Below are 13,831 nucleotides of genomic sequence, written 5' to 3' on the forward strand. Positions count from 1 at the left end.
TATCATTAGTAATACAATAATCAAGCAATAGCAATGAATCAATGGATCATAGACACACCAATTTCCTGCCATGTGAATTCAAATTCTGATAATTATTAATGCATCATAGAAAGTTTCGCCCCCCAGTTACAATAGACCTATGAGTGGAGATAATAATGCTTAGAATATTTGCAAAATGTATGTTTTTGTGAGTCAGCAACATAGGCTATATACTAATAAGTACGCTCATTAAACTTAAGTAATGTGCTGATGTGTGGAAAACTCTTAAGCGAATAGTTGTCTTAATGTAATTTTCCATGGTCTTGTAAACTTAAATAAATGCAACACTAAAATAATTTAACGATTTTGTAGAGCTATTATGAGAGTAAATGAGATTTTCCCTCTGTGCTAGACTCTAAATTAAATACATTTATTTGTTTTGTGGACTAATTGTAACAACATACAAAAATAGCAACAGGATCATTGTGCTTTTTTTTATAGGAAACTCTGCAGAAGGCTTTACATCAGGGGAAAGTGTATTGAAAATCATCTGCATAATCAGCATAATTTTTTATTTTATTTTTACACAAATGAGATTAATGTTAATGAAGCCACAAATGAGGTGCCTCAATCCGCTTGCAGGAAAACAGAATGAAAAAAAGGATTTCACATTTTCTATACTATTATTGCACAAAAGTTCAAACAAATATCAACAAAACCAAAGACGTGAAAGCAAGACACATATCAAACATTAAATTGAATAGCTTCAGGCTTGTAAAAAGCAACCTAAAAATCTCAAAAACCAAGCATAATTTACAAATGCATACAATCACAATACACAAATACCTTTAATACAAGTTCAAACTGTACTTTTTAAATCAGAACTAAAGAGATATTCATAACTACCTTAGGCATAGATGTTTTTCTAAAATGTTTGGAGCAATGATTCAAAATCGATTCAATATCATTTTCCTGAACAAATATATTTCTATAAATGTAATAATCCAGAATAATTTATTTGAAACCTAATGTAGGTTGAAGTTTTAGAATTAATTTTCTCATAAACAATCAAAACTACAATTTATTTCAATGCTCTTAATGTGTATTCTCAATGGCAATACGCATAAACATATAGTTTTAAAATACATCTGACATAAGGTTTTTACAAATAAATCAGAAAAATGGTTTTATATTAAAATGATAAATTCATATAGCTTTTGTTGTGCAACACTCAGAGTAAGGCAAAGGGCTCTGCATGATAGGAATAAAACTGCTATGAGATTTTGAAATTATATTAATTTACATGTCATTTAAATAACAGACAATAACATTTCACATATGTATAAAGTCAATGGGTTGGGAGGGATATGATATATTTGTGTACATTTCTTTGAAAGCTCCTGATACGAGGGATTTATGCAAGATGTGATGTCAAAGTGTGTGTGTGTGTGTGTGTCTCAAGGCTGTTGCTGATACTGGCTCTCAGTGGCCGTGTAAAAGTCCTCCAGTACACTCTGCAGGTACTCAAAGGTGGGCCTGTCCTCTGGCTTGTTCTTCCAGCACTCCAGCATGATGTCGTAGAGCTCCTGAGGGCAGGAGTCCAGACGCTGCATACGGTATCCTCTCTCCAGGGCACGGATCACCTCTGGATTTGTCATACCTGAACACACCGTAAACAGGTAGAAAAAGGAGTTTGCTAAGTTTTTAGCATCTGCTGTTACCAGAAAGTTAGTTTTTGGTCATTCTTCAGAAACTGTGCAAAATTTCAGGGGTTTACCCCCCTAAATTGTACTTTTAAAATGATTATTTATGGAATTTCAAGGAACTTCAAGACCATAGCTAAGTAATATTTTCGCACCACACCATAGTATTGGTCTTGTGCAGAAAATAAATGATTTTTAATAAAAAAAAGTTAGAATATTGAGTTTGACAATGCCAAAGTAAGGGTATCCAATGAAACATGATAAAGACTTAAGCGTACTTCTGTTTGAAACAGGTGGTCATAAATAGGTCACTTCCTCAAATATGATGACAGTAAAATCAAACTTTTAGAATTAGTTTGAAATGTCACTGTATAACAGAAACTTTGAACAGATTTTTCTTATTCTATATATTCAAAATGTAGTGATGATGACTGGGGACATGCAGATTAGATAATATTCCATTAAAAAACAAATTCCATTTAAAAATACACTGAAAAGTGAAATTCATTAAATACACTACCTTATGTTCAAAAGTTTGTGGTCAGAATAGTTTTAAAGACTTTTATATTGTTAAAAAAAAATATATATCAAGTAAATACTGTTTGTTTGAACTTTCTATTCATCAAAGAATTCTGAAAAAAAATGTATCACCGTTTCCACAAAAATATTAAGCAGCACAACTGCTATACCAACATTGATAATAATAATAAATGTTTCTTGAGCAGCAAATCAGCATATTAGAATGATTTCTGAAGGATCATGTGACACTGAAGACTGGAGTAATGATGCTGAAAATTCAGCTTTACAAGAATAAATTACATTTTAATATTCAAATAGAAAACTATTATTTTAGAAAATTATTATTTTACATTGTAATTTACTGTATTTTTGATGTATCAAATAAATGCAGTCATGCTGAGCATAAGAGACTTCTTTAAAAAAATAAAAAAAATGTGCAGATGGTATTGTAAAGTGAGTGTGTTTCACTCAAATAAAGGTCCATAAACAGTTATATGAACTCAACTGATTACATTAAGCAGAATTTAAACTGATTTAGTTGCTAGAATTTGCTAATTAAATGCAAGAGATAGTGGTAAGCTGATATGATGTCTAAATGTTTTCTTTACTAAGTTATGTTTTAGTGATTTTGTAAGTTAAGTCACGATTTTGAGTAGTTTAATTTAATGTCAAAAATGTGAGTCTGACTTTTGTGGAAAGTACAGTATATTTTATAAACCTAAATGATTTAAGGCATTCGGTTTCCTCAAATTATTTGAGTTGAGTTAACTTGAGTTTTTGCCAGTGTAAAATCAATCAAATAATAGTTCAGGATCCTGTTAACTGTATAAATAGTAATAATAGAGACACAAAAAGGAGGCACGAATGGCACCATTTCCGGAGAATGAAGCTTTTAGCATATTCACGGTGCACTGAGGTGACCACTAACCTGGATACGGTGTGCGACCATAGCTGATGATTTCAGTGAGCAGAATGCCAAAGGACCACACATCTGATTTAATGGTGAAGGAACCATAGTTTATGGCCTCCGGAGCGGTCCACTTTATAGGGAACTTTGCACCTTAGGTAAAAAACCCAAAACAAACATATTAACACAACTTCCGCTGGCAATAACCTATATTATGCATGCATTTGTCCACAAGTTACCAACTTATATTAAATCTATTTCTCTGTTGGCTGCCAGAGAACCAGATCAGACTAACCTTCTCTGGCAGTGTATTCGTTGTCCTCTATGATACGGGCCAGTCCAAAATCAGCGATTTTACACACTAAACTCTTGTTGACCAGGATGTTGGCAGCACGAAGGTCTCTGTGAATGTAGTTTCTCTGCTCAATGTAAGCCATGCCTTCTGCTGTCTAAAGTCAGGAAAAAGAACCAGGTTTTAGCTACTTTTAATGTGTGTATGTACTGAGTTTGTGTCACTGAGAGCAAAATAACATAGGTTAGTCAGCAACAGGTACGATAAGCTATAAGTGTGTGTGTGCACGTGTATGTGTGCGCGTGTGCGCACGCGTGTGTGAGTGTGTGGTCCTGGTAAACCCATGTTGTGTGGACCAAATGTCACCACAAGGATAGTAATACCAGAAATATTTGACCTTGTGGGGATATTTTTGGTCCCAATGGGGAAAACAGCTATGAATCATACGGAATTAAGATTTTTGAAAATGTCAAAATGCAGAAAGTTTTCTGTGTGTAGGTTTAGGGGATAGAATATACAGTTTGTAAAGTGTAAAAATTATTATGTCTGTGGAAAGTCCCCATAAAACATGGAAAACAGTATTTGTGTGTGTGTGTGCGTGTGTGTGAATCCTCTTATCGGTCAGTGCAGATTCACATCAGTCTTGTTAAGTGCTTGCAATTCTCTTCCTCTTTCCAACCTAGCGGCGCACCCTTTTTTTTGCAACCATTACACTTGCTTGAATGTAACATCAATGACTATTCTTATGTCGTGCTTCCTCAACCCCAATATTTCTTATCAATCTTTTAGTATAACTTTATTATTACCTGATTCTGAATATATATTTGACTGTTTTAAATAATCACTTGCACAATAGAGAGAACAAACTGATATTATCTTGGATTATCAGTGACAAAGAGAAAAAGGAATAGATTGTCATGTTAATGACAGTCCACCCTCTCTCTCACACACACCCCTGTACACAAATATTACTGTCTGTCGGTTATCAAATTTGAATATTGAAATCTAGTAGGACAAACCTGTCTTCCACATCAAGGTAACATGTGATTCTATATGGGGGAGGAAAGCACATCAACTGAACAAATGAGACCTTTAAAGCGTCTCACCTGAGCTGAGAAGTCAATCAGCTTGGGCAACTGGACACGATTCCCTTCATCGCTTTTAATAAAGTCCAGTAAACTGCCTGAAAAACACATACGCACAAATAAGTAAATAATAAAGATATATAAGGCTAACATTGAAGTGGCTAAAGTCACACACAGACACACACCTTTCTCCATGAACTCTGTAATGATGTATATGGGCTCTTCTTTGGTGACCACAGCGTTGAGACGGACCAGTTTGTCGTGCTGGAGGGATTTCATTAAGTTGGCCTCCATGAGGAAAGCTTCCACAGACATACTGCCAGGCTTCATAGTCTTCACTGCCACTTTTGTGTGCTTGTTGTATGTTGCTGAGAAGCAAACAGAGACGGGGTTTTCACTAGCATTCTTCATTTTCACTTATTAGTGTTTGCTACCTGCTCAAAGTCTGACAGGACCCTGTGTCAGGGTTTCAGATCAAGTTTTTAAAACAAAATTTAGGTGCAGCTTTAGGTTCGTGTTTTTTCTGAGGTTTGTAATAAATGAAAAAATAAATTGTTACTTTCTTTGTATTCGTGATTCATATATAGAATTTTTACATTTGAATCTTATGCATTTTCTGTTAATAAAGCAATAAGACACCATTGTTTAATGTTTTATTTATAATCAATTTCCAAAATATATTAATAAATAAATAAATGCGATCAAACATGATAAGACATCAAGTTTGTATTTATTTATAATAGATATTGAACATAAATTAATAAATGTTATATATACTGTAGTTCACATGATAAATGGCACTAATGTGTTTTTATTTATTTATAATACATTATAAAAAGTTAACATATATTAATAAATAATTCATGAAAAAGACACCAAGGTGTTTTAATTACTTATAATATATATTAAATATGAATCATATCTTAATAAATATTATAGTAAATATGAATAAAGACACCAATGGAACATCTTCATGTGCATTTGAAAAAATATGTACAATAGAATATTAATATAATATTGTAAATGTTTATATGTACATAGTATTTATTAAAATCTAATATTAATATATTTTAAATAATAATAAACAATTAATATAGTTCATTACATAATGTACATAGTGTAGCAATGTGTGAAGCAAGTCACTTTCAAACCAAGCAACTTTCTGTTGGTCAACGTGGGAATTCACGTTACCAACTTGAACATGATGCGAAATATGTCTGGGGAATTTTTCAGCAAACGACATTCCTAATTCATAGTTTTCACGTTACGTCACATTCGTCACTCAGGGCAAAACTAGGCTTTCCTCCATTACCCTCCAGTCATTTTTGCCAGGTTGGTATTGAGGACCAATAAGGTAAGACGGTGATATTGGAGACCGGGTTTAGTGTACACCTCGTTGATGATGCGTGCTATAGACCAGCGGGCGGATGAACCCAGAATATAAATGCAACAAGCGTTTGTCCATAGAAACCCATTATAAAGAAAACAACCATTTAGCAAGTTGCGTTCATATTCTGGGCTCATCTCCTCGCATGTAGTGTGTATCGTCGGTGAGGTGTGTACCGAGTTTGATCTTTTATAGTCACTGTTTTAGTACATTAAAGCACTTTAATATGCTTTTTATAGTTGTTTTTAGTGATTGAAATACTGCAGCAGGTGCTGTATATGGATCTCAAGTCCCCAAAACGTGCATTTTGTTCAAATATTTTAGATTTTTTATTCTTTTGAGAGGGGATCTAAATATGTGTGGCTTAAAACGTTGTGTGGGTGTTTTGCCCTCCAGGGATCCACGCCGATCACGTGACTGAAAACTATTAATTGCATGGATTCCTATTGAAATTACTGTATTCCGCCCACAAAATGTCACTGAACAATGGAAAATATGACTGCACATTAACTGTAGTTTATTGGCATTTTACTGCCAAGTCCTAACCATCCATTTTATTCCTGTATTTTACCCCTGGTCAAACATAGAAAAGCTATCAGACCCTTCTAAACAACCCACGCTGCACGACATCATTTGTTGGGGTAGACAGACACATAAGACATACATACAACAGCAAGCTGTATGCGTCTTACCCAACCAGACTTCTCCAAACTGGCCTGCTCCCAGACGTTTATCCAGTTTCAGGGACTCGCGTGGGATCTCCCAGGCATCTTTCTCCCAAGGTTTCTGAGGTTTGGGACTCAGACAGGGAGTGGTGAGAGATTGGCACAACCCATCGCTCTGCTCTGTAGGTGTAAATGTTTGTTAAATGTAAACCAATTGAGTGAACAATCCTTCAAGAAAACGGTTGATAAAATTCTCGCCTAACACTAAAAATAAAAAATGATGTCTATAATTCAATGAAATGTGATATTATGTATGTTACAGTAGTCCACATCTTTGCATTTTGAACTTACTCTTGTAGTGGGCAACCAGATCCTGCAGGGTGTTGAAGGTGATACGTGGGGAGATATAGAAACCGCCATTATCCAGTGTGCGGATCTTATAATGCTTGCAGGCGTCTCCAGATTGAGGGTCGCAGTCTTTGACAGACAGAGAGTAGCTTCCTGAGAGGAAGAGGTACAGCAGATAAAAGACCTGGTGGATCAGCAGCTGAAGTAAAAATGTTACCGATATAAGAAAACAACACTGCTAACGCTTCAAGATTACAGCTTTAACACTCTGGACGTACCCTGGGTGGTCTCACTGTCTCTGATCATAAAGGATCCTGTCTTGTTTCCAGAGGCCAGCAACTGTCTCTCTGCATCTTTTCTGCTGACACCTTTAAAAAACCACCTGAAGACACAGAAGTCACCCAACAGAAGTGACAAACATATGGAGAGATTGATTACAGTGGTCAGAAGTTTTAAAAAAAAGACAAAAATCATTTCCTCTGCCGCTGTATTACACACACACGCTATTACACGCGGTAATCACCCACGCCGCTGCGTTACCTTGTTTTCTGAAATGCCATGCCAAACTAATATAACACAAAGTTTCTTTTTAAAAAATGAAAGGATCCATACAGTGAAATATTTTCACTATATAAAATGACTGTTTTCTGTTTTAATATATTTTAAAATGTACTTTATTCCTTTAAAGGTGCATTGCGCAACTTTTCATGTTAAAAATACCGGTTTTTCTATCCTATACATGCTTAAAGAACTGCCTGATGGGCTGAATGAGCCCTTCTCTGCGCACTGAGATTGCCTCTATAATCCTGTACAGTAAAATATATAAGAGGGATTCGGGCTCGAATTTGAGACTGGGCGTGACGTCATGCGCGTTCACGCTCACCAGGCTATGTCTCGCAGGTTTGTCGCCGGCGCCGCCATTCTTAGCATCAGCGAAGACAACTCGTGCGTCAAAGGTAGAAGATGGATTCAAAGAGACCGGCTTGTAGTCCATTCCAAATCCCAACGCAAACTCCACGTAAAGTAAAGAAAAGAAAAATTTTGTCTAGTGCCACCAAAAGGTCCAAATTGGAGTCAGACAGGCGTCGGAGTAAGACGAGAGTCAACCTCGGGAAGGCATTCAACAAATGGAGAGATCTCCGGTCTGCTCTTGGTCTCAAACGGGATCCTCAGTTGGCTTTTTTCTTGATAAAACGGTAAGATATAGCCCAGTCTCTAATGTTTGATACGGCAAATCTATGTATGACAACAAATGACAATGCGTAAAATGTGTAATTCTTTAGCGTAAGCTAGATACATGTACAATCAGAATTGGTTTTACTACCAGTGAACAGTTTCATAAACTAGGAATTGTGTTCGGAAGAATAGTACAACATGATGAAACATAAAACATATCCAATAAAAGATGCGTGTGGTCCATGAGCGTGCACAACTCTGGTTGCAGTTTTGCTTGTCGCCAGAGGGGGCGTAGTTCTGCAAAAACTCAGAGACTTGCGTTTTGCACCTTTAATGACAAAGCTGAATTTTCAGCATCATTACTTCGGTCTTCAGTGTCACATGATCCTTCAGAAATCATACTAATATGCTTGTTTACCGCCCAAGAAACATTCTTATTATATACATAAATTCTCACAACTACCTTTACCGTGAGATCAATGGCACTACTACAAATGTACACAAACTATATTTACTCACTCTTCAGTTTCCAGAGTATCCTTGGCAACATAGTTACTGGGGATGAAGCCCTCTTGACCACTGCTGAGCAACGCTGCTTTCCACCACTCACCTGACCTAAACACAACAGCCAGTGATTCAATCAATCAAAGAAGCGAGATATACAATCAGATAGAATCAGAGGCCTACTTACTCCAGAAGGATTCTGAGTCTGTCTCCTTTCTTGAAGCCCAGGTCACCTTCGTGCATTGCTTCATAGTCATACAGAGCTATGGCAATGTTCTCCGAAGCTAAAGACAAATGGAATATTCAGCGTGAAAGAGCTGTGATCACACATTCACTACATTTCTGCTCTTCACACTCTTTAAAAAAAAAAAAGGTTTTATATCAAGCAGTGAGCCTTGCATGTTTCTCATTAGGTTAACCATAGTGAGTGTGTATTTTTAATCAATTATTTTAAAATGTTGTGCTAATCTAACTTTCTGAATGAAATCTCCTAACAATGTTCTAGAAATCAAAGACACTTTCACTTACTTTCTGTTCCAGGATTCGCTGGTTTGGGAGGCAATCTGTTCTGTAGATGGAAAAATAGAGGTGCAGCATTTAAGACACCAAACTAGACATTTCAGTTCTCTTTTTTTTTTCTGAGTGTAAAAACAGACTCATCTGAGGCAACTTTCCAAACAGAGGGTATCTGTTCAAACAAATAAACATTTCAAACTCTTTTTATGGTTAATATGCAAATCAGGTAGAAGCAGCTAGAAACCATTCAAGTGCAGAGCTACGTGATAAATGATGCATATTTAAACATGTAAACGCTAAATTTAGGCTATAGCCTGTTAACTGTCATTGTTTTTTTTTTTCTATCACATATTTTAGCAATCATCATAAATTCATTTGAAACATTCTATATCATTCATAAAGCTTAAACACTTCAAATTCATCCTGCGAAAACCGCTTTGCATTTTGCATTGCGATGCAATGGAAACAGTATTTTAAAAAGCTTTTAGCGGGCTTCATTTTTCTGATTTCAATTTCAAGTTTGGAACACAACTTGGTTAGACATTTTAGGGTCCAAATTATTTGTCAAAATATATATTTTGTATAAATTTGCTTTACGGTAAACGTTTTAACCCTTTCGTTTTTGAAGCTGCTTTCACTTCTGCAATAATCTGCTGAAGTTTAAGTTTAAGCTTCTTTAAAAAGAGACCAACCGTTGGTCCGTATTCCAAAGCATTCATGAATTACAACCATTTAAGTTCAGATCTGTGCTCAAAAAGGGGGGTTACAATTTTTTTTTAAAAGAGTTAGGCATGTTATGCAAAGTCAAGATGATATTGTGAAGCTGTACTTTAAAGATATGTTCACAACACTCTCTCTGAGAAAGTGGAAGTACAGTATACAAAGGCACAAAATATGCTGAAACAACCATTACTGGTCGTTTAGCTCATCTCAGCACTTTTTTCACTAAAGTCATGCTCAGGAATTACCCGAATTTTTTTTATTTTTTTATATAACTGAAAACTCCACAATGCTTCTACTTACATCCTTCCCAGTCGTGGGGTCTTTTGAATAATGTGTCGTCAGGTTGCGGTTGTCATCATTGCCCATCGATTTGCCAATAGGATCCTGGTCCGGTTTGGTCCCCACACACCCCATGTTGAGGCCTGAAGAGTTCCCCACACAGGACACTAATGCAGGTTATTCTTGAACATGTAAAAACAAAACAGCCATTCCGAAATAGAAAACAATATGCAAATCATGGGTTGTTCCCTCCAAAACAACGCCCATTTTTGTTGCTAAAAAAGCATGTATGGTATAGATTATGATGGGAAAATGTCTGTAATGTGCAATACAAGGCTCATTTTGTATTAAACATATATCTAACAAGCAATATTAACCTAAGTGGTAAGTGGTGAGATGATACTTCAGATTAGAATTCCCAATGCTAAATGGAAATCATTTGTCATAATCATCATAAGCAATCACACAGTAAGTAGATTGTAGAGACCATCACTGTCGCTACAATCTACTTAAGCTTAAGGTTATTTTGGGAAATGCAGCCATGAATGATAAAGTAGTGAAAGTCGGAATAAAAGTCAGTTTCTCGCGCTGACTTCCACGTTGTAGGCTGCAGTTCTCACTCGCCTGTGGTTTTGTCATTAACTCGCTTACACATGCACATGCGGAAGCTGCTCAGTGGAAACTGTGGTTGGTAAAGGCCTAATGTTCAAAGCTGATTTAAATCAGCTAGCCTTAACACCCCAACATTTTTCTGAGTAGCAGAACTTAGAAATGAGAAATTAACCAACCAAAACGCACAGAACTGCCTCCATCACAAACAGATTACCAGCTTGGGTGATAGTTGGAAGAAAAAAAGCAACTTTTGAATGAGAGGTGAACGGAAAGCGCACGTTTCTGAGCTCTTCGGCCTCTTTATGATCGGGAACTTGCAGCTTGAGTCAAACAGCAGCAGCAATGTGCTGTTATAGTGATGTCGGTTTATGTCCTTTCTGGTTTGATAATTAACTCATGCACCTTTTGCAGGACACATATGACCTCACACAAAACCACAACACCATATTTGATATTAATGGCCAGTCTGTTTGTCCTGAATATAACCAGGATAAAGACGTAAATAGTAAAGATGTTATTTGAGGGTCATTGTAGCTGAGTTCTGTTGAGGTCTGTTCATGAACAGCCTAGTAAAGTTGCGTCCTTCAGTAGACGCAATTAGTTTAAGAAATATGTGATGCATTACGAACTTGTTTCCCTTAGCTTGTTCACCCATGTTCTGCTTTCTCTTTATTTGAAGTGATACTTTGGGTTTGTTTTTAATTTCAAATGCTTTTTTAGTCCGACTCTTTAATAGGGTCAGGGCTCTTGTGACAAAGAAGGGCACTTAATTGTATTGAACGTACTCTTTTAGTGTACTTCAAATCTATATATTCAAAAGTATATTTTCAAAAAACTATACTTGTGGATAATATAATACACTTATTTCGATGTGTTGACTAACATACTATAATATTACAGTAACTTCCATAGTTTTTGTTTCTCCATACTATGGAAGTCAACGAGGCCCATCTAGTGTCTGGTTACCCATATTCTTCAAAATTTCTTCTTTTGTGTTCAGCGGAATAAAGAAATTCATACAGGTTTGGAAGTTGAGGGTGAGTAAATGATGACAGAATTTTCATTTCTGGGTGAACTATCCCTTAGTATAGGCGTATTCTTTTAACCCTGGTTTCACAGACAAGGATTAAGCAGTCCCAGACTAAAATGCATGTTGGAGCTGTTTTAACAGAAAGCAACTTGCACTTCTTAAAATATATCAGCTCCATTGTTTTGTCTCAAGATGCACACCGCCGATAATGTTTTTTTTTCTAAGGCACGTTTATAAAAGCTACTTAATTGTCCTAATTGAACTAAGGCTTAATCCTGGCTTAATCTAAGCCCTGTCTGTGACACCAGGCTTTAAAGTATATTATTTCTGAACTAAACGTATGCTTAAGTGTCCTTCTTTTTCACAAGAGGGGTGATAGTACTTCAGGCCTTTAGTCAGTTTGTTTCCCTTTTAACCTGCTTAATTGCTGGCTTAATCACAAGTACATTTCCTTCTTCCGTCTCAGGATCCGATAACCGATCATTCCCGGAGGAAATTTTCAGATTTGCCTTTCGACAGTGTCGCCCATTCCATCCAAAGAATGTTTTGTCCCTCAAAGGCCCAGAGTTCAGACGAACCACCTCCACTTATCCCATAGGAGCGTGATGAGGAGACTACAGAACTACAGGTCTTTCCATTTAACCACACACATGCAAATTATGAGATATGTCAGTTCCACCTTCCTTCTCATTGTTTTTTGTTTTCTCTCCCAGAAACATACTGTAGCCTATAGCAAACTGCCAGAACATACCGCAAGCTTATGTACTTCAGCAGGCAAACAGCCAATAGAGAAATGTCAAATGTAACTGTAAAGAGTGTTTTTTTAGTGTCGTTTTACATGAGGAGATTGATCCTCTGAGGAGGAAGCTAAATATTAAAATGTGTCCTCTGATATTGATATGTTCTGTAACTACGGAAGTAGCAGTATAGATAAAGCCTGGTTTTATTTCAAAGAAACATGGGGGTTCCTCAAACACATGTGACTGCGTTTAAATAAAACATGTAGCCTTATTCGAATCTGACAGTTACTGCTTCATACATTATAAATTGATCCAAATAAAGAATTTAGAAAAAGAATAAACAACAACGATTATTTGATGGCATTTAAGTCTGACTGAACCAGTCAGATATCAAAAGAAGAGAAGAGACCATAGGCACCAGGGACTATTTGCATAAACATAAGTTAAGACTGTAGCAAATAGTTATGGCTTTAGTTCTACCTTTCGGATTCAAATGAGACCAATCTATATTCTTATACAGTCGTCAAATAAATTAGAGACTAACTTGCAATAGTCAGTCGAAGCAACTATAGGCCACATATTCTAGTTTACAGAGAAACGGCAAAAACAGTCCGGAAAAGTATCGAGTAGCTTATGACAATCAACATTAAGGTAGGCCTATATAAGATATAAAATATATTATTTCATATTAAATGCTAGGCATATTGGGTCTATTTAGCCTAATTAAGCTAGGTATGAAAAAAGATCGTTTAAAAAAACGAAAATGGGAAATTCAAAGAAAAGGATACACGTTAGAAAAAGTAGGCTAAACAAAAAAAAATAAAGATATAAAATCTAAATAAATAATAAAATGAGGTAAAATGATCAAATATATTTAAAGCGAACTCACCACTTCAGTCGCAATCCAGTCAAAAGGTATTTTCTTTATTCACAAAGTTTCTCCAATGAAGAGATGTAGAAATGAGTCGCTTCACACCGGCTATTCCATCAGTGATGCGCTTCAGTGCCTCAGTTAGTGAGACTGTCACTGTCGCGCTGTCACTCACTGTCCGAAAGGAAGTTAGCGGCCGCGCCTCAAATACTACTGAGATGCCTGCGTAGACAACAAGCGTAGGGTATCAGGCGTGTTCCGAGTGAGCTCAAGCTGCTCAACTCATCCATACACACTGAGCCCACCAGACTCATAGCGAGTTTATGACGGCCGGAATGCCGCAAGCGCCGATTTTAACTAGAATGCTGTCTAGGTAGGGAGCTAAGTAAATATTTAGACACATTCTGTAGTCAGAGGAAATCTGTCATGAATATTCCGCTTCAATATCCGCATGCCCTATTCACGCAATTGTCTTTTGTACAACACTGCGAAACA

General features: G+C 36.3%; 1 protein-coding gene across 3 annotated transcripts; it reads right to left on the reverse strand.

Moving 5' to 3' along the window:
- Positions 1 to 385: 385 nt before the first annotated feature.
- hck (HCK proto-oncogene, Src family tyrosine kinase) lies at positions 386 to 13,619 on the reverse strand. Of its 3 annotated transcripts, none has more exons than XM_056242744.1 (13): positions 13,355 to 13,619; positions 10,105 to 10,250; positions 9,094 to 9,133; positions 8,753 to 8,849; positions 8,581 to 8,676; positions 7,164 to 7,267; positions 6,889 to 7,038; positions 6,565 to 6,717; positions 4,671 to 4,853; positions 4,507 to 4,583; positions 3,404 to 3,557; positions 3,130 to 3,261; positions 386 to 1,639 (listed from the first exon to the last, which is right to left on the reverse strand). In XM_056242744.1, the coding sequence occupies exons 2-13, from the start codon at positions 10,216 to 10,218 to the stop codon at positions 1,437 to 1,439; spliced, it is 1,503 nt and encodes a 500-aa protein (XP_056098719.1). In that variant the 5' UTR covers positions 10,219 to 10,250; positions 13,355 to 13,619; the 3' UTR covers positions 386 to 1,436. The 3 variants fall into 3 exon arrangements, with proteins under 3 accessions (XP_056098719.1, XP_056098718.1, XP_056098717.1); XM_056242743.1 differs by having other exon boundaries at positions 10,105 to 10,265; XM_056242742.1 differs by having other exon boundaries at positions 10,105 to 10,226; positions 13,355 to 13,618.
- Positions 13,620 to 13,831: the final 212 nt, after the last annotated feature.

Source organism: Rhinichthys klamathensis, unplaced genomic scaffold (assembly GCF_029890125.1).
Source record: "Rhinichthys klamathensis goyatoka isolate OS25496 unplaced genomic scaffold, OSU_Roscu_1.1 h1tg000748l_1, whole genome shotgun sequence".
NCBI lineage: Eukaryota > Metazoa > Chordata > Actinopteri > Cypriniformes > Leuciscidae > Rhinichthys > Rhinichthys klamathensis.

Coding starts and splice junctions, on each gene's coding strand:
- hck (XM_056242744.1), bottom strand. CDS start 10,218: ATGGGGTGTGTGGGGACCAAACCGGACCAGGATCCTATTGGCAAATCG. Junction 8,850..9,093: donor AGCGAATCCTGGAACAGAAA/GTAAGTGAAAGT, acceptor ATTTGTCTTTAG/CTTCGGAGAACATTGCCATA. Junction 4,854..6,564: donor GTTTGGAGAAGTCTGGTTGG/GTAAGACGCATA, acceptor TTTGCTTCTCAG/CAACATACAACAAGCACACA.